At 33.0% G+C, this 20607-nt stretch overlaps 2 protein-coding genes and 1 long non-coding RNA gene across 7 annotated transcripts in view; 1 reads left to right on the top strand and 2 right to left on the bottom strand.

The window, feature by feature from the left end:
• The first annotated feature begins 1430 nt into the window (after positions 1-1430).
• LOC106685900 (uncharacterized) lies at positions 1431-8866 on the top strand. 2 transcript variants are annotated; one of them, XM_014428887.2, is made up of 3 exons: positions 1431-1551; positions 5320-5415; positions 8126-8866. In XM_014428887.2, the coding sequence occupies exon 3, from the start codon at positions 8299-8301 to the stop codon at positions 8848-8850; it is 552 nt and encodes a 183-aa protein (XP_014284373.1). In that variant the 5' UTR covers positions 1431-1551; positions 5320-5415; positions 8126-8298; the 3' UTR covers positions 8851-8866. The 2 variants fall into 2 exon arrangements, with proteins under 2 accessions (XP_014284373.1, XP_014284372.1); XM_014428886.2 differs by having other exon boundaries at positions 8011-8866.
• On the bottom strand, positions 4545-12275 carry LOC106685902 (uncharacterized). Of its 2 annotated transcripts, none has more exons than XR_001343916.2 (3): positions 12141-12275; positions 10423-11130; positions 4545-4723 (listed from the first exon to the last, which is right to left on the bottom strand). It is a non-coding gene; the product is annotated as an uncharacterized lncRNA (long non-coding RNA). The 2 variants fall into 2 exon arrangements; XR_001343915.2 differs by having other exon boundaries at positions 10423-11116.
• A 3630-nt stretch (positions 12276-15905) lies between these two features.
• LOC106685895 (cytoplasmic dynein 2 intermediate chain 1) overlaps positions 15906-20607 on the bottom strand; it is a 33654-nt gene continuing 28952 nt past the window's right edge. For all 3 annotated transcript variants that reach the window (XM_014428879.2, XM_014428878.3, XM_014428877.3), the window contains exons 17-18: positions 18911-19025; positions 15906-16165 (exon numbers count right to left, since the gene is read on the bottom strand). In XM_014428879.2, coding sequence (XP_014284365.1) covers positions 15986-16165; positions 18911-19025 — 295 coding nt within the window. In that variant the 3' untranslated portion in view covers positions 15906-15985. The remainder of the gene's footprint in view (positions 16166-18910; positions 19026-20607) is intronic.

The raw sequence follows: 20607 nt of genomic DNA, 5'->3' as shown, positions 1-20607 counted from the left end.
GTTACATGAATATTAGAATATAAGATGTCGTTACATAGTGGTTGATTGTCGTTATGTTCTATTGCGTTTTCGACAGAACTTTAAGATTGGTTTCTCACTTGTGCTTTCTTCTCTCACTCTGAATCTTTCCTTCCTGCCTGAGTGTGGTGAAGATCTACTCACTCATTGTGAATTGTTGATCAGTAGCAAAAATCGTGTCGTATTAATGAGAATGTGCTCAGTATTCATCTTGTACATGCCAATACGGATACAGGATCTATTACTTTAAGCGTTTGTCAAGAGGGCAGCATCTCATAGACCCAATCAAAATGCTTGACGGGGCTTCCTCAAACAGTCACGACTAAACTGGGTGTTTTCGAGTAGTTAGTGATATTGACAAAGGCTTGTACAAATGTTCCTAAATGCAGAGCCCTAATAGAACCAACAGTAATTGAAGGCTTGAAGTTAGAAACGAAAGGTGGAGATGGACTTTCGTCAATGCTTTTCAACTTCGCTCGGGATAATGAAATTAGAACATCACGCGAAAATGTAGGGGTGGGTGTCAAGAAAAAACCACAGCCTTGGCGTATGAGGGCGATATAGCCTAGAAGATACTGGGAGATTCACTGGGACTCTCATAAGAGAAGCAGATCAAATAGCTTAAAAGTAAATGAACTTAAAACTAAGTATATATCTCCTGAAAGGGGAACACCTTCACAATACACCTCGGCTCCACAATAACCTCAATAAATGATCAACTTAGTCGAGAGATTTATTAATGTGACTTTCAAATGTAAGTACTATGGTAACGGCTGTTCTGAATTAAAATCCTCTCACATAAAAATTGCAGGGTACCAATTTGTTAGTGTTATCAGCAAGTTCTTAAATTTCGAATCTAAATACTCAAACAAACCATGGTGCGACTCTATCATTAACTGACAGTAAACATCTATCTCTGTTTAAGTAATAAAGGATGGAGCTACAACAAACATTGATAGGAACAAAATTGTAGATCTAAAAAAATCTAAGGCTTCAGATGCAGTGCGGTATTTTGATAGGTGTTACAGTTTGATAACGAAAAATCTTACTCATTGTAAAGATTTTGATATTGTTAATGGATTGGAACCTTACAAATTTTATTTTTTGTAATTTTTCCATCGGTTACAGACTAAAAGATGCATGTTCACAAATCTCTAAGCTTATGCCTCATTTGGAAATAGATCAGAATTTGTGCAAACAGTGATCACAGACTGATTGATATAATTGAGAACAATGTATTATTCAAAGGTTGAGAAATTGAATTGTTTATAATCCAAAATTAAAAATAAATTACTAATTTTAAACTGTATTAAACTGAAACTAATTTTAAACTGTATTAAACTGAAACTAATTTTAAACTGTATTATTTATTATACAATATTGGATTATAACCTGATCCGTTAGCTAAGTAAATTTGATAACATATGAGCAGTAATTTTAAATTCTTAGTAAAAAGTCACACGATGGTGGACATTACATATACGATTTATCAATAATAATTTCAGGGAAACATCTAAATCTCTACGTAACAAGGTAAATGTTTGTGATCAGTCTTAGTTATGGTATATGATATTTAAAATTGAGATATTCCACCAGAATGTTAAGTTTATGAGATCCAAAATTTAATTTCTTTAAATCAACAAAGTCGACAAAAAAAGTATGTTTTTTCTGTTTCGAGTCCCTCACGTGTTAGCTATTAAGATCTTTAAGTGCTCCTGCTATGGAAGTTATACTGTGACAAGGCATAACCTATCTAGATTTTCCGAGTCGATTATTTTTTGTTTTTAGTTTAACTGAAGGAATTAATAAATTTAAACCAAGCTCGCTGTAAGCAAATGTTACATTGAAATTATAATTATTTTTTAATTGGTTTAATGCGTATAATACAATTTTTTTTAATACTATATGTACAATAAAATATTGGTATTATCTAAGAGTTTTTCTGTGCAATGTATCACTTTTTTTTACCTGATTTTCTTTTAAAAATTCGGATCCAACAAAGGAAAATAAATTTTATAATTGAAGTGAAAAAAAAACTATAAATAACTGAAGTGTTGCCATTTTAAATTTTTTTTTTCAAATTTACATCCGCATGCATATCCCCATTTCACCAAGAAGATAAAAGTTCAGAACGGGAAATGCTAATTCAGTAATTATAATGGTCCCTGATAACAATGTAAAATATAGGCGACAATAAAATAAGAAAAAATAAAATAATAGTAACAAATAGACTTGTTTTACATTCTGTATAAAACCAGATATTACGAATTCGTTCGGTAAATTTCTTTTCCTGCATTAGAAATAACGTTTTTCATAACACGCCAATATATCATTTTACATACCTTTTTTTTTCGTTTCTCTCATCAAAGATGTTTTTAGCACACCCTGCTTGTAATGACCTGCATGTGCGTCATTCTATCTTTTAAAACACTCTTATTCTGTCCTTTTATTACTTTTCCTCTTCCATTCTTTTTGAGTAAATAAAAACGAAGTAGTGATTGGAGTTTATCTCCACCATTATTTTCTCGTTTCAGGTAACCGGCTGGCAATATTTTATTGTCCAATGTTTTAGGATTCATTAAATTATATTTTTGTAGTGATTTTGTTTAATTTAACTCCAAATGATAATGTGAGGTACTCCATAGTAGAAGTTCTCGACAATGCGTGGTCAAATAGGTAGCTAAATAGGAGGTGAATCGACGGGATAAATCTTAGGTAGCTCCGAAAGGATCAAAACTTTCTTCTACAGGTGTGAAGATATGATGGGAAATGGAAACCGCAGGTCCTTACGAAAGGAGAGAAATTAAGAAAGGAATATAGAACTATAGGAGACATAGAGAACAAGCATTGTCAAAAAAATAACATAAAATACCAAACTTACACATATAAAATACACATTTTATTCCTATACTTTCTAAGGAGGTAGTTTCTGTAAAGCGGGAATTAGGTTATTTTTTTTTTTCAAAACCCCTAAAAAAAATTTTAAAGACGTATATATAAACAATATTTGTTTGTATTTACCCCTTTTACCTTAGAAATCTACATTCTGATAAGTTTCTTGAAGTGTACTAGTTTTAAGATGCGTATTTATAAAAGTGTATAATGTGTTGGAGTAAACATTATTTCGGAATTTTTAATAAACTTAATCTAATACTACGTGCCCTTACATAGTGTATTGCCAACGCACCGGGGGGGGGGGCGCAGATGTTAGTGTATTGAATAGTGAATTTGTGCAGTACTGTAGTGAGTCAAAAAGTTTTATGTGTAGTCTCTCGATGAGCTCCGGGACAGCCGACAGATCGAACAATTGATGCAGTTTCGGAGGCTTCTTTTTCCTCCATGATGATGTGCTTACGACTCAACATCGAATTTTGAAGTTTGAAGAAGATGATTAGTGTCATTTTATATGTGGGTAAATAATGGTGCCCCATATACTAGTGCCGGCCTCAGGAAACTTTTACAGGATACGTAGATCTACAGCTTCAATCTCAGTGAGAGACCCGTAAAAGTGAGGAGGTGGTTGAGACGGTATGAATTTCGTCTTACTGTTTTCACCTTCTGATACAGATGGACAGAAAGCTTGAGATGAGTCTAGCTTTACTCCCAAATACACGATGGAGTTGTCATTCACACGGAGAGTCTTCGGTAGTCTTGCTCTGTTGTATTTTGTGCGCGCAAACCCAACACAGTCCGTTTTGGTTGTACTGACTGAGATGTTCAAGTAGTCCAGCTTTTGAACAATCTCAGACCGAACTGCTTCAGCCTGATGTAGAGCTGTCTCGGAGTTCATACTGCTGCTGTAGATGGCAATGTCCTCAGCGTAAGCGGCGACCGTTGCCGATTGGTAGTTCTTGCCAACCACATCAGCAGTATAAATTGAAAACAAGACTGGCGAGAGGACTGCTCCTCCGTCAATGGGACAAATGTTGAGTGCTCGTCACTACATGTAAGATCTTAGCTTTCAGTAGATCAGGATATTCAACTGTAATATTTACTTATTCAAATGATACATTCATGAGTATTACAATATCTTATATAGTTGTTACATGTGTGAAATCAAAATATAAACAAGGAATAGTACCAATATAACGTTTGTCTGATGCCAGTAGTAACTGTGTTAGCTGGTAGTTGCGTCATGCTGGACAATAGTGGCTTAGGCGGCTGTAATTGTTACAGTATAGATCAGCAGTAGTGGTGTCCCTACAATATCAATATACACAGGGTTTCCCAGCATATATTATCCCTCTTCCAAACTTCTTATTGTTTATTTGCATAGTGAATACCCTTCAATAAATAAATACTTCAATCCGAAGATTCCGACATCAGAATCCTTACGAGAAATTGAACTCTTAAACTATTTTATTCCTTCGTTATATTCATTTTTGGGCACCGTTTGCGCGGGATTCTAAATCAGAGACAACCTTGGTTTCTCTTCTCAACATTGCCTATCATATTGAGAACCATCTAAACAAAGTACATATTTTCTAAAAAAAAAAAAAGACTGTGAATTTGATTGATTAATTTTTTCTTTCCTAATTTAACCAAAATAAAAAATTCCCAGCTACAACTGATGTTTTAATTACTCTTTTTTCTTCTTTATTAACCCCATTTCCAACAAAATAATTTCGTGAAACTTTTGTAACTCTATTTTATGCTAGAAATGGTAAAATGGACAGATCTCCGAGTATGCTCCCAATATATGCTCCTGTAAATTGAAAAATTGGGCGTAAACTATTTTCAATAATACCGACTTAACCTAGTGTTTAAATTAAAAAAAACAATACTTAATATTATATCAAAATAAAATATACCAAAAACAGCAGCAAGAAAAAATACTTAATTACTCTAATAATGGAAAGTATTATTGTTCGAGTTAGTTTGACAATGCTGGACGACAGAATGTACAATCGCTAAGAATTCAAAACTTCATTTATGATGGAAGGCCAAATGTCATTAACTGCTTTTAATAAACGAGGAAATTTTTTTGTTACCTAATATCATCCAATTTTTGGCCCCATTTGTTTTTTGGCTCAAAATGATAATCAGGTCTGGATATATCTGTGAATACCAAGTGTTTTAGCGATAAAAATTACCTGCTCTAGATATAATTGACTTTTGGATATAGTTTAATGGGAATAGGCAGATTTGTCCTCGTCTAGTATGTAATAAATTATTATCTATAGTTTGGATTCAAACCTTGGAAGTCCAGGGAACAATTAATTTATTTACTTAATATTTTTATTATTCTTAGTGATAAGTAAACAAACAAAACTTTATAATAGCAAAATAAATTGGTTTCAGCGAACTCAGCGAATTGGCCCAAGTAAACTCACCAAGCCTTAGTCAGACATATTGAGAACAGAAGTTAAATAACAATAACAGAAGTTATTGCTGGAGGTAAATATTAAACACAATCTATTGTAGTTGTGAATCATTTCAAAAGTATATCGTTGATTGAACATTTCAGTTGACAGAATGACTAACTTCAAATTCAGCAGTTTCTAAAAATTCAGTTTTAATCATTTTTCACGTTGTAATTCTTACATTTTTTGGTAAATATGGCATTAATAATAAAAATATATCAGTTCACTAAACTTTACCTACGGCTATTACCTTTCGATGGCTTACTTCACAGTAGTGTTATATATTTATATACATATATACTAGCTGGGATATTATCTGGGTGGCACCTGGCCAAATGCGATGACCTCTGTCAAAGAGGAAAGGCGCCTTAATTCAGGGAATTTGAAGTTCAAAAGAGTGACGCCCACGCAAAGGACCGAAAGGCCAATGACCTGCCCACCCCTCTTGACAATAAATAAAAGAGAGTGGAAGTGTAAATAGACGAATGAGAAAAACGGAGATCAGAAAAGAGGAGGAATGTAAAGTAGAGGGGAGAACAAGAGTAAAAAGAGGAGGATTGATGAAGGAGGGATCAGTGGAGGAGAACTGAAGACAGCACTAACCGTCCTTAAAGAAACCCTGCGGTACAATGAAACCAATTTTCTACTGTATGATTTGGTAACCATCGCTTCTTTCCAAATCGGGGCTGCATATAACATGATGGAGGAAATAACAGTAGCAAGGAGCCTTCGGCTACTTTCTCTAAGACCTCCCAGGTTTGGCATAAGGCATGACAAAAAGGATGCTACTTTAGCAGATTTGGCGCTGAACTATCCGGTAAGCTATACTCCATGTGAACATTAAGGCCGAGACGTGCATCAATCGTGACTCCTAGATATTTTAACCAAAACTGGGAACGAATTTCGAGCCTACCAACCGTGACAGTAATGAACTCAGTCTGCTTCCTGTTAGTTACTTGGAGAACTTAGATCTTGTGATCTGCAAGTTGTAGGCCTACCGAAAACAGCCGGACCGTAGCAACAGCCTGGTTTGCGATGAGGGTAACTTGCGATGAGGGAAGACCAAGTGCTTCGCCGCCACTACAACTGCGACGTCATCTGCGAATCCCACAACTGTGGCTCCCTCCGGCATTGTCAATTTGAAGATTGCGTCGTACATGACGTTCCACAGAAGAGGCCCTAATACCGAGCCCTGTGGGACACCACCAGTCACCTTGTATCTCCTTTTCCCAATGTCTGAAAAATAAAACAGAACTTTATCTTTGAAGTAGTCTGTGAGAACTCTCTTAAGATAGGCTGGCACCACCATAGTCCGTAGGGCATCTATTATACAGGTCCATCTTGCTGTGTTAAAAGCATTCTTAACGTCTAGAGTGATGATTGCTGCATAACAGTTAGGACCTCTCCTCTATCTTGCTCCTGGAATTGCTGAGCGAGCCATCTCGACTACTAATCCAAAAGCAGCTATCGTGGATCGCTCTTTACGAAATCGGTCTTGAGCACGCGAGAGGCTATTAACTCCCTCCGTGAACTCTTGTAGTGAATGAAGCGTCATCAAAAATTTTTTTTATTTCAGCCATTAGTCCTCTATCAACAACTCTTCTTTCTTGTAGGCGTATGCAGTGTGATCAATATAGCCTGGTGATCACTGTCTGTATAAGATCTACAAACCTCCCAAGTAGCGATCTGATGCATGCGTCCGGTGCCAGTGACGAGCATTGACTCTTCACCCAGGAGATGTTTTAAGGCCTCCGCAACCTCCTCTTTGGTGGTGAGATCATCCAAATCTCGCAGCTCGAAAAGGGACTCGTCCGTCCAAGTCCGCACCTCAGTCCCTTCGCCAAACACACCCTCCATTGAGCTTTTTAGTGAAGCAAGAGATTGCTCTTTCTTCCTGTCCAATTGGAGTAAAAGAAGGTCGCCTTTATTAATTTTCCGGACCTTTGTGATTGATGAAGCCATTTCCATCATCGCCGGATCTTCTCTCACCTTTCGTAGGACATTAGAGTAGGACTGGCTATCCGGTATTTTTACTATGACTACAGCAGGCCTCGGTGGCTTAGGGCTCTCTTTCGCACTCCTTGCCATAGTTCCTCCTGCTGTTCTCCACGCTGAACAGCTTAGATCTCTGATGGTGATTTTCATTATGATGCACCACTGGTGCATTGGGTTGTGCAGTTTTCTTCTTGTTTGCAGTGTTCTTTTATCGCCTGTTAAAGAAGGTGTGGTTACTGTTCCTCACCGTTATTGACCCACCTTTCATTCTCATCCTCATTAAGCTCGTTGTGACATCTGCCAACCACATTTTTATAATACTAAAGGAATCCATACTATTCCGATCGGGTCCGAAATATTTGTTTAAATGATTTTCACAACATCTGAAAAAAATGTGAGCTGGATTTGAAGCTACACGCCTCAGATTTGAAAAAAAAGTATTCTGATCGTTCTTCTCCAGTACCCTTAATTGTCATATATATTATATATAAAGTAACTTTTATAGTCTAATTATAAAAGTAATATCTTTGTTTTTATTAGAACAAAAAATTATGCAAGACGTGATATAATTTATCTTAAGACATAACGTTAAAATATCCATATCATAAGTTGTAAGTTCTTAAAATTTTTTTAGGTTCAACAGAACAGTACGATGGTAGGAACTAATGAAAAGAAAGATTTACTCTTAGTAATGAACAATAAATCAGATGCCAGCAAGTGGAATACTTATGCGATACCTCAATTTCCAGATTCGGCTTCAAGATATGGAGTACAATTGAAAAGGGGACGAAAACCACACATACGAAGGACAGCAATAGATAAAAGGCGTAGGTTGAAGATACACAAAGAAAAGACACACTGCTCTTGTGCCGCTAACTGTAACTGTAAGTGTGTCAAGTGCGTATGTCAACAGAAGGTTGCAATGGCTCGCAATGCAGAAATCATAAGAGCAAGGAAACAGGCCAAGAGGAAGGTAGTAAGACCGAATAAACAATCCGAACCTAACAATCTAGTCAATCAACTGACTGAACTAGTACGAGCCAGAAGTGCCAGAAGGCGGGCCCAGAGGAAGAAATATCAAGAAAAACAGTCAACCCCTTCTGGCCAATCCAACGAATCTAGTCAAGCAAGGCAAGCTGAAAGGAAATCTACCGGGTCCAGAAAGAACGAACCACAAAACAACGACCCCGCCCCCGCCACTGCTAATGATAGAACGAGGTTCAGTGAGGGGAAACCCAACAGAAAGAGAAACCGAGAGGAATCCCCATACACTTACCGCATTGTTCACGATATAGCAAAACCAAAAGGTGTCAGGCACCAAGCAAAAAAGAGGCGACTGCAGCAAGCAAATGTGTCAACCGTATCATCCCATTCTGGTTCAGCTAGTTATGCCATCGCTAAGATAAGGAAACTCAGAAAACACGCCAGGGACAGGAACTTTAAACCCAAACATCCTAAAAAAGAGCATCAATAAAATGTTTTGTCTTTAAGCCATTGTTTATCAATTTATCTTTAGAAACAACAATCACATTGCTAAAACGTGATAACTATCCACCATAATTACATCTGCAACTGTATATAATTTATATAAATAGTATAAAAGGAAATTTAGTCCGAAATATTCTACTCAGTACCATTGGAGTTTATAAATTAATGAATGCATTAAAATCCAAAATAAAGGGGTGATATTCAATGATAATGACGAATGAAGGTTCATTAAATATTTTTTTTTTTAACTTAAAGCTTACAAGGGGATGCTACACATTTGGGATCACCAATTTCACTGAAACTTTTTTTAGTGATACTGGTCAGAAAATATTGGACACTTGTCTGAGGATTTTTGCAAATTCACCCTAGAAGCCGAGAACATTTTTTAAAAATAATTTTAGACATTAATAATATTATCGTATGCCGCCTTTGCTCTGTATGTGTTTAATGGTTATTATGAACCAATGGATTCGTTTTTTTTTTGTTTTTTTTTTTTTAATAGGATAAAGACAAAATATTGTTTATTGTATTAATTCATTAAAGTTGACCAAAAAGAATTGGTTTGAGAAAAATAATATTTTTAGCGTCACTTGAAACTCTTAAATACAATAATTCATATAAATAAAAAACAAACAAAATTTCGGGCTTGATACTTGGAGCATTTTTTTTTCTTCCAATGTCCGGGCTTCATGAAATAAATTCATACTCCTCATATTGTTATCCAAGAACAACGTAACTACATATTTTAGATGGTATGCTATCTAATAGTATAAAAAGCAGTTTCAAATAAAGAAAATTTTCTTAAACATTTGTTTCATATCTCCGATAATAATTTGTTTGGAAAGGTACAGTTGGTACTATTTCGTAGAAGTTAGATGGTCTTGAACCTATCGATCTAATCAATTTGTTTTCGAATGTAGACTATCAAAATATAACCAATTGTATTAATTTAGTTCAAATGTATTTAAAAAATCGCTTCCTATATAGTAGATTGAAAAAAATTCCTTGAAGAAAAAGGAAGTCAGACTCATTTTTAGCATCCTAAAAAAAAATTCTAAAATACGAATTTCAACAACAAACAAAATATGTTTTATCTGGTCCATATCTCACGACAGTCGGCAGAAACCTGTGTGTTGTGGGCAGACTACTGAAACAATTCAAACAGAGTGACGTTGCGAAATGGACGAAGTAAAATATATTTTGGTTTTTGTTAAATTTTTAAGGGTTTTTGAGGATGCTAAAAACGAATTTGACTTACATTTTTTTTTTCAATCTACTACTTAGGAAGCTATTTTTAATTGTTATTGTCTCGGCACCTAGGGTGCATTAGCAAGAATCCTCAGACACGTGTCTAATATTTTTCGATTTAGTACAACCAAAAAATCTTTCATTGAGATCGGTGATCCCGTGATTTAAGTTATTAATTTAGCCTCCCCTTATGATTTAAGTTTTTCTTTCGAGTATTTTATCGTGATCTACTGAATGAAACGTTTTGTCAACGTTTGATGAAGCTACAAAATTCTAGAATATGGATAAAATCTTAAAATAATTTACATACCAGTAATAATTGTTTCTTAGAAGTCTGAACCTTTCAAGAATCGAATTTATTTTCAACCAAATAAAATTTTTATTTTCATTGCTGCCGTCTATTTCCAACTAAAAATTGAGAGTAAAACATATTCATCAATTGGCCTTTTTCAAAGTTTATTAAACTTCAGATTCCACTTTAATTACTCATTTGATAGTATGGTTCATCATGGATATAATGGTAGTACATTCCAATTAAACTTCGGATATTGATTCGGTAATGATAATATTTCTACTACCAAAGCATCATAATCATCATTCTAGTAATTAGTATCTGTTCTCGTTAAGATATTGACAAAAAATTTGATAATGAACAGCTCTGCTGTGTTAGCCAGAACTGACTTCAGTTTGGTTTCACAATTTATTCTTCTGCACTTAAATACATGTAGGTTGTATAAAAAATTTCCAAGGCATAAATTAGTTTACGGAGTGAATTGATCTTTCTTCTTTTCGAGGTTGATTGAATCCCAAAAGTAAACGTAAGGTCTTCTGAACAAGCTGTATATTTCTCTTGGCGCGCTCTCTATTTTTATCCTACCTTTTAACTGTATTGTTTCCGATTTTTTTTTTTCGTTTCAAAACGATATTCTTTTTTATATCAAAGTTTTATAGCACACCTCAAAGACAATAAAAGGTTGTAACTGGTTGCAGCAATTTTTTGGTTTCTGAAATAAGGACCCTTGAAAGTCAATTGATGTTAAACTAAATGCACAATTGTAGGCGAAACATTATAGTACTAGTAAAACATAATTAAATACTAAACATGACTTACCATTGTCCATGTTTAATTAAATTGTTTAGATATTGGCGACAGTGATATTATATAAACTATATTATATACAGCAGTATATAATACTACATTTATCTTCTTACTGACCAATACCAGTGAGTAATGGACTATCACCTCAAGATGCAGAAGCCAAATCCAGGCAATGGTAATAAGGTATCTGAAGAGGATGGGGGGGGGGGGAAAGGAGGTTCGAAACGGCAAAGAAGTCAGCAATAATACAATACGAAGCAATCTGGGAGAGAAACCGGTAGAACATATTATAGAAGAAAATAGGCAGTGGTAGTTTGGATATGTGAAAACGTAGGTTGAAAGAATGGCCACAAAAACGTATGAAACAAAAGGCGATGGAAGAAGGAAAAGGAAGCGTTCGACAAGAGAGGAATTGACTAAAATAGAAGCAGCCAGCTAGTACAGCATTGAAACTTACGGATCCGGCTCTAAGCAAGCTCCTCACACTGCTCCGTGGTAGAAGAGAAAGGATTAAGAAGAAGCTCTTGGTATACTTATAATACAATTGTGGAACAACTAAATGAGGTAAAAACGTATTTTTCACTCCTATTTTTTAAAAAAAGTATTATAAGATTAAGTGGCTCCTGCTGATGCTTGGGGTTCACAAATAATAATTTGACCTGTTATTTATATCTAAAATGTTGATTCTTTAGTTTATATTTGTTTCCTTTTCTAATAATGTTTTGGAAGCAATCAAGATTTGAAAATGTAAAATTAATTTTTTGAACTTGTGTCTATCATCTCATGTATTCTGGATCACTGTACGGTGTTCAAGTTGATTGGAACAATCATTTATCGGATTTATTCCACATTCCACATTGAACTAAATACTATATATTTAGTATAATATAATTTATAATATTTTATGCGAAATAATATTGTCAACTTACTTTGTATTGCGTAGTTATATTTTCTCTATATATAATATAATACAATAACTCATAGTATGTTGACTTACGACGTACATAAATAACAATGAAATAGGAGCTTACTGATTTTACAACTAAACTCACAGGAAGAACACATTGAATGATAGTTTTTAAATAATATAGTTTTATATAACATATGTTACAAGGTATAAACATATGTTATTTAAATATATAAACTCACATTCCACAATCTTTTTAACACTGTTACTGGTACTCTTACTTTTAACTGGTTAAAGATTTAAAATTAAGATCTGTAAATATGGCGTGAAAATGTTTCCTTATCTCAACTACCGAATATCTGAATTAAAATGAAAGAATGTAACACTTCGCAATAAAGGAAAAAAAAATATTGGCACCGAGTGATTCCGTACCACAAATTGTAAGATATAATCAACGGGAGACAACCGCTCTACCAATTAGTCCAGTAAGATTGCAAGTTAACCTAGAAGTAATTGTAAACTAATTTATTACTGTGGATTCTAACCTAAAACTATTTGCAAAAAAAGATAGTAAAAATTTTACTATTCCCCCAGCGTGCATATGCCTAATATGCCAGATTTTTCAAAATGACTACCACATAATTTTATGATTGTAACCAATAAAATCTAGTATTATAACTAGCTTGACTATATAACTTATTAAATTTAAAGGATTAAATTACACAAAATAAAAAGATGTGTGTGGAGTTATACTTCATCTTAAATTTTGACAGAAAACGTAAAATAAACGCTACAAGAATAGAGTGTCCAGTGCCAGGTTTAGAGCAGTGCATTTTTTATACTGCATTTGTTTATATCTAGGAACGCATTTACCCCAATAAAATGCTTCCACTTGTTTAGTTTTTTATTGAGTTTCTTTTATCCAGAAGTCAAAAGTTTGCCCATTAAAAGTTTCCGCTTTCGTTATTTTGTTTCTTTACACTTCCGCTAAAATTACATTTTTGTATTTTTTTTTACCAGCTACGCGCATTTTCTGTTATAGTCATAAAGTAATTTATAAGGATTTCCGTAAGAGTCGCAGTTTTCATGATATTTGCCAAAATAAATTTCTCGTTGCATGGCTAAATATTTTATATTATATACACTAAGAATAGCAGTTTTTAAGATTTTTGCCGAAATAAGTTCTAAAAATAAACTAAAAAACCAATAGAACTAGAAAAAAAATAGAAACAATATATATCACGAAAAATATGAAGAAAACTAAACTTTAAAACATATAATAGGAATACTTGTCAACACTATATTGATAGTGTTAATAAAATAAAATTCTGAAAAACTAATTTAAAAAATAAATATAATACAAATTTTGAAGGTAAACAGTTAATTAGGGGAGGGATATGTAAATAGTATAGGATCAAGGAGAGGAATAGAGAGTACAAATAACAGTTCAGTCTGTTATAACAATACTGAGTAGGAAGCTACAAGTAAACATGTTGGTAAGTAAGTTTTTATTTTTTATGTAAGTTAATATTTATTGTGAGGTGCAGATAGTTAGCGGTAGATTAATAAGTGGAGAAGATGGTCAAGAGGTGCGGTCAGCAGAAAAACACAAATTAACAAAAAATTATTAATTCGTGCTGGGTTTTTATAGATTTGATGTGTACATCAATACTCAAGTACCGTACCGTAGGTGTGCGAGTTGGGCTCAATGTTTTAAATCCCAAAAATGAGCTTTTACTGCACCTAAATTTACTTTATTTAATTTAGGTAAATCTCCTACTTCCAATTCTAATATAGTCCATTGCTTTAATGGTGACATGTTAATGTCTTTTTGTCATTTATATGCAATTTTTAGTGGTATAGTCCATCAACAATGAAAATCCATCAAGACATTCTGGCACAATTCATGCAAAATGATATGATTATCCAACAACTATACAGTATAAACAGAGACAAAAGGGATCCAGTGATTTTTTGAGTAACTTTTTTTATCTTTATCAACCTTTTTCCAAGGTTTTATACATGGTTTAAGCATACTCTACTCTCTTTCAAAGAAAAGTTAAAGCCAAAAAGTGAAGTAAGAAAAAGGGTGGCTGGTAATAGCAACCTACACTGCTGACATTAGGGTATATGCCTCAAGGGCCAAGACAAAACAGGCTCTTGCCCTCGCTCAGACTGACCAGCATTGTAGCAGCACTGAAGAAGAATGGCATCAGGGTGGACCCAGCCAAAACTGACACCATGGTCATGTCATTTCCAGAAAGGCAAGAAGGAACTGCTTCAGCAGTTTGTGGTGGATGATAAAGGAAAAAAATATATCCTCTACCTCGGCGTGACAATTGACAGGCATCTGACCTTTTCCAGTCACGCACAGAGAGGCTGAAGCTGGCTCAACAGAAGTCTTATAGGGTGTATCACCTCCTCACTTCACCACAGCTCCAACCAGTGGGGCAGCAGTTCCCATATTACAAAGACATATGCCTCAACTCTCTCAGTCATAAACAGCCCTGATGGTCCCCTTAGCCGACGTCCTCGCCAAGTGATGGGCTTTGGCCTCTGCAGTCTGAAGTCATTTTAACCACTATCAGCAGAGTGGTCTCTCCCTGTTTTATATTATTGCTCCACTATACTGCAACTAATGTGAATCTTGCCTTCAGCAGACCTGGCATACTTACTTTAAAATGCCATTATGGCTTCAAAATGACATTAATAATTATGTTACACATGTTATTTTGTGTATACATTTTTTTTATTAGTAAGACGCAAGATAAGAAAAAAAATGTAATTTAATAGCAAATATGATGATTGAACATAAAATCTAGTTATTGCTATTTTCAGTAATTTGGTTTATCAATAACCTAACCTTCCAAAAAGCCACCTTCCAGAACTTTGTTCTTTAATGAAGAAATTCATGTGAAACTTCATAACAGCTATGCAAACAGAGACAGTCAGCAGCCAGTGATAGGCCTCTATCACTCTGCCATATCCAGGGTAATCATAAGTCATCCAGAATGTTTCTTTTCTGGCTTCACTTTTTCTGGAATTTTACTTTCTCTATTATATTTTGATGTATTTTTACAGACTTAAAGTGTTTTGTAAGAACTACATGATCTGTTTAAGCGGCAGAATATCTCACAAAAGAGCCTCATAGTTCGTGATGAGGAAGGATTCCCTCCTCCACAAAATAATATCAGGATCATGAAAAGATTTAAAGCAACATCAAACTGTTAATCACAATCATGAGACAAAATGGCAGATGAGCTAACATTGCTTTTGATTTACCGTGTTTTTTTGTTCTATCAAAAAACATTGCAAATTATAACGAAATGGTTTGTTAGTAAAATAAATCATTTGTTATATTGGTAAATAAACAACAATAAATGCCGATAAACAGAGTGTGTTCACACACACACATACAACTTTTGATTCCGATACAAAACTATTTCATGTATATTCACTAATATTAACCAAGAGAGAATTATTATTACTATTTTTTTGGTTTAGCTTTGTTGCCAATTAAATGAATATCTAGAATATATACAGGACAGTTTTCAAATTACTTATAAACTAAAAAATAATAAAGAATACTAAGATAAATTGTCGGTTCTGATTTAATAGCTTGTGAATCTAAAATACTCTTAAATAAAAAAAAAAATCAAAGCATATTCTAGAAACATATCAAGAACAAATAAACCCACAATTATTCAAAAAACAATAAATCATTGATGTAATATATGCATCTTTCAATTAATAAATGTTGAAAACTTAAGGTTAAAACAAAAAATAATTATTTCAATAAAAAATATATTTCTTTGTTAAATTAATAATAAATAACAATTATTAACTTCTTACAAAATACAAAAATAATCAGAAATCAAAAAAATTCATATAGCTCATAGAATCGGAACTATTTTCACTTTCATTGTATATATCAGAATACCTTTTTACTAATTTCACAAAAAATTCCTTTTCTTCTTCTGAGTTTGTTGTAATAAATTTATCTTTCACACGATGAATATCTATTTTACACCTCTGAACAGACCAGCCCTAGATAAAAAAATAACTATAAAAAATGTATTCCTTAAATTTTGATCAGGTTGAGACATAAATAAGTTCTATATTTCCAATCACTTTTTTTTTCTTCCATCAAAAAAATAAACTACATTAATTAATAATGTTTTAACCACTATTATGTAAAGTCTTCTCCCATCTTGCTACCAGTTAATAAATGATTTCCTTATAAGATATGGTTGGCCTATACTGGAACAAATTGTAAATGCTTCAATATTGACTTTAGTATTGGAAGGACTTAATTAAAAGACCTTTGGTTTTCTTTTAAGGCCCTATCACCAGAAAAATTGCAGAATTCCATAAATCAATATCTAACAGTGTGGTCAGTTATTACACCAACTATACACTTTACAATAGACTATATGACAGTATTACTGGTTATAAATGAACACTATACATTAGATATTTTTTTAGCTGTAAACTGATCACTATTGCTTTGTTATAATCCTAATGTAATATATTAATATGCACTTATTCACCCTCCATTTTGCATTGAGGGTGCACCATAGTATACAATAGTCGGAATACAAAATGAGCTTTAATCTATAATGAAAACGAAATCCATAAGCACCAATATGTAATAGATGATTGATATGAACAATTATTTCTATGTAGCTGTGTCAGAAGTTATTTATGATATAAATATAAAATAAAAGAAAGTATAATGCAAATAATGGTATTAATTAATGGTAATAATGAAAATTATTTATAATTTCTACACATCATTTTCCTTGAGATTCCCTAACTGTTTATATTTGATACTCTTTCTCTACTTATCATTGTAAAAATTAATTCAATTATTATTTCTATTAAGTTCTGAACTTCTTCTACTCTCCATAGTTTAAGGGGACACTTTAGATCAACTAGTCTCTCTACCCTCTTTACCTCCTGTTTGCAGCCAACACGTCATTATTGTTGGTTGTTGATAGTTGTGTGTCACAACTATCTACTTCTACAAACATCTGTTTTGCTTATGATGGCAGGGAAGTCACCCTGCTCATGATTTTTTTGTTGGGCAGAAGTTTAACAATTATTACATACTTAAAGGTTATCAATGATCAGTAGATATTTCAACACAGGAACTATAAAATATACTTTTATTTTTCCTACTATAATCCTTCTCATGCGACAATAGAAAAATACCAACAAGATCAAATGTACAATCTTGTTTCATTTCATCATCTTTCAATTCATCCAAATCACAACTACTTCTGTTACTGGAGCCTCACTATCATCTTTTCAACTATTTAAAAAATTTAAACAGAACACTGAGGTCATAGAGAATTGGTTCACACCAATGCCTGGACTCAAGCCTTTGACCCCAATTGGCCATGCTATTCTCCATTATCTGCTCAACTGCTATACTCAATCTCACTGACTGTAATCACTATGCAGTTTAACTACACTTAAATCCATATTAGCCTCCAAATAATAATATTATTAAATTACTTTATTTATTTGTTATTGTATAAGCACCTATCAAACCATAGCTGCCATACTGGCAAAGAAAATTTGGTAACTGGTGGGATTTGAAGCATAATTGTTCAGGAAACGAAGCATTAATACCCAAAAGGCTACCTCACACCCAAAAACAGATTAAATATTTTAAATGATCACTCACGATTGAGACTATAACCAAAGAGATATATAAAGAATAATAGAAAAATTTATTATACAAGGTTAAGTCAATTATTATCCACACTATAATTATAAAATTTCATTGTAATCAAATAGGATAATTACAAGTTTATCATTTTTCGATATAATCCCCTTGCTTTTCAACGCACTTGGTCCATTGTACAAGCTTCAGTTGTTCCAGAACTGGACCTTGTGAGTTCCAAAAAACTGTAAGCATCAGTTTTCCTGCAGATGGTTGGGTCTTGAACTTTTTCTAGCACAGTGAATTTGGATGTTTCCATTCCATACTCTGCCAGTTACTCTCCACCTCGTAATGATGGATCCATGTTTCGCCACCAGTAATAATACTGTCTAAGAAGTTGTCCCGTTCATTACCATAGGGATCCAAATGTTTTTGGCAGGTGTCCAAGAGCGTTTGTTTAAGCAACTGTGTGAGTTGTTTTGGGACCCTTCTTGCACAAACTTTATGAAAGTCTGTTGTGGATGATTTCGTAGGTAGACTCGAGACTAGTTTGCATATGATGTGCCACTTCGCCAATAGTTACTCGTCTGTCAAAGAACACCATTCCAAGAGAACGCTCAATGTTTTCTTCAATAGGGGTGGTAAATGTTCGTCTGGCTCCTTCAGCATGCGTAACACTCGTGAGACCATTTTTAAAATTTTTTCGATGAATCTTGGCTCATAATATGCGTTCCAACCACAAAAAATGGATCACTGAACATTGCTCTTTGGTGTAAATAAATAGCGGAACGGCCATGATTAACAGCACAACAGTGATAATGAAACTTACCCACCAGCTTGAACATATAAACAACAATAAATAAACAAAGCATGCGTCATCAACGTGGAATGACAGTGCTACCAACATAAACAAAAATATAAATAAATTGCGGATAATTATAGACTTACCCTTGTATGTGAGGATGATATTGATATTTATACAAAAATAAAGTAGGCAGATAATGTTATCAACTAATTAAAACTAACATTTTATAGAATATAAAATAAAACACAAGAATAGAATAGCATCTTAAACATTATTGCCATTAAAATCAGAAAACTAAGTAAATAATTATACTTACAATATACACAAATTTTTCATCACAAGTCACATCAAAATCTGTTGCCTGTAATGCCTTCAAAGAAACTGAAAGTTGAGGAAAACTATTGTTTTTACAAATATCCCAAAAATGAAGGCTAAAAAAAGATAAATAAATAGTTTAAAAAAATTAAATATAAATAGTTTTAATTATTAAAGTAAATATAAAAAAGTATTGTGATTTAAAATTAATGCATGGTCTTATAAGTCCATTTTCAAGATTTACAAAAATAAAATAAATTAAGTGTAAACTACTAATAAAGCAAACACAAGAAATGAAAGTGGATGCACTAAATATATGCAATAAAGTGGACTTCCACTAAATTTAGGCCATGGAGAATGAAATAGCCTCCAATATATGGTTCTCATGCCACAGTGAGAAAAGAAAAATGTAGACTATAAAAAATTGGAAAGATACTTAATAAAAAAAAAAATTCGCATCAATAATAGTGTTATAACAAAAAAAAAAAAAATAAACTAATTTTATATACAAATAATGAAGAAGATGGTCAGAGTTACAGTAGACAAAGAACATAAATAGTTGTAATTTCACCAACTTACAATTTATATTTTTGCTCTTTTTTGACTGCAATCCTGACCATTTTCTTCGTTATTTAAAATTATATGATCAATTATTTATACATATAATTTTATTTACTAATATATACTATCCTGTAACTAATTGATATTCCTGATACTAATTGATTCCTGTAAAATATCAGTTATTTTTTGTTTCTTAGGCCAAAGTTGGTACAAATCACATTTACTAAACTGTTACATCCTAAGATTTGAAGATTGTCAGATATAGTGTGTATAAACAAAAAAAATTTTATATATGTATATATATATATATATATATTGTAATATGCTCTTTTTGTGTAAATAGTATATTTTGATGTATAAAGGGTTTTTAATATGTTTTATTTTATGTATCATTTTAATATTCATTTGTTTTGTTTATCCAAAAAGCAAGCTAACCAAGTTTCATTGTTTATAATAACTTTGTGAGTCAAAAACAGAACCAAGATGGCGGTACGTTGAATCAAGGCCACATTGAGCAGATTCAAATATCATACAAACTGTTTTAACTCTTCCCATCATAATTGAAAATACAGTAAATTAAAGGAAAAATAGAAATCAAGAAATAGTGCAAATGAATAATATTCAGAAAATAAATCATTTGCAAAAATCCCTAACTGTTGTGGGGCAATCGATGTTTACATGTAACCTCAAGGCAGGTTTTGTTTTTGGAGGGAACGGTCACTCGTGTCTGGGGCGCCGAAGAGAAATGATGTCTTCAAGAAAAGGAGGTCCTCATCAATTTCTGTCAAGAGGAAGCCATTTTGGACGCGAGGACAAATAACATTTAGAACAAAGAAGAGACCAGGGATCACCAAGGAAGATTGTGAACTTGGTTAGTTTTGTTATAACTAAATTTGAATAAATTGTAAAATATATATTGATTTAATTAAGTTAATAGTAAAAGTGTTTGTATTCTGATTACCTAGCAACAATACGCCCTGAGATTAAGAGTCTTTTTATATAATAAAATTATATTATCTATTTGACATTAAAGTTATTAACTTGAACCCAAAGTATCTCTTATATTTGAAGAAAGTTTTATAAAACGAGCGAAATTCTTTTTATTTTAATTTTTAATAATTTTTAAAATTATTACAA

The sequence above is a fragment of the Halyomorpha halys genome, unplaced genomic scaffold (genome assembly GCF_000696795.3).
Source record: "Halyomorpha halys isolate HHAL.00 unplaced genomic scaffold, Hhal_1.1 Scaffold752.1, whole genome shotgun sequence".
NCBI classification, from domain to species: Eukaryota; Metazoa; Arthropoda; class Insecta; order Hemiptera; family Pentatomidae; genus Halyomorpha; species Halyomorpha halys.
This window is presented reverse-complemented; position numbering and strand designations above follow the sequence as displayed.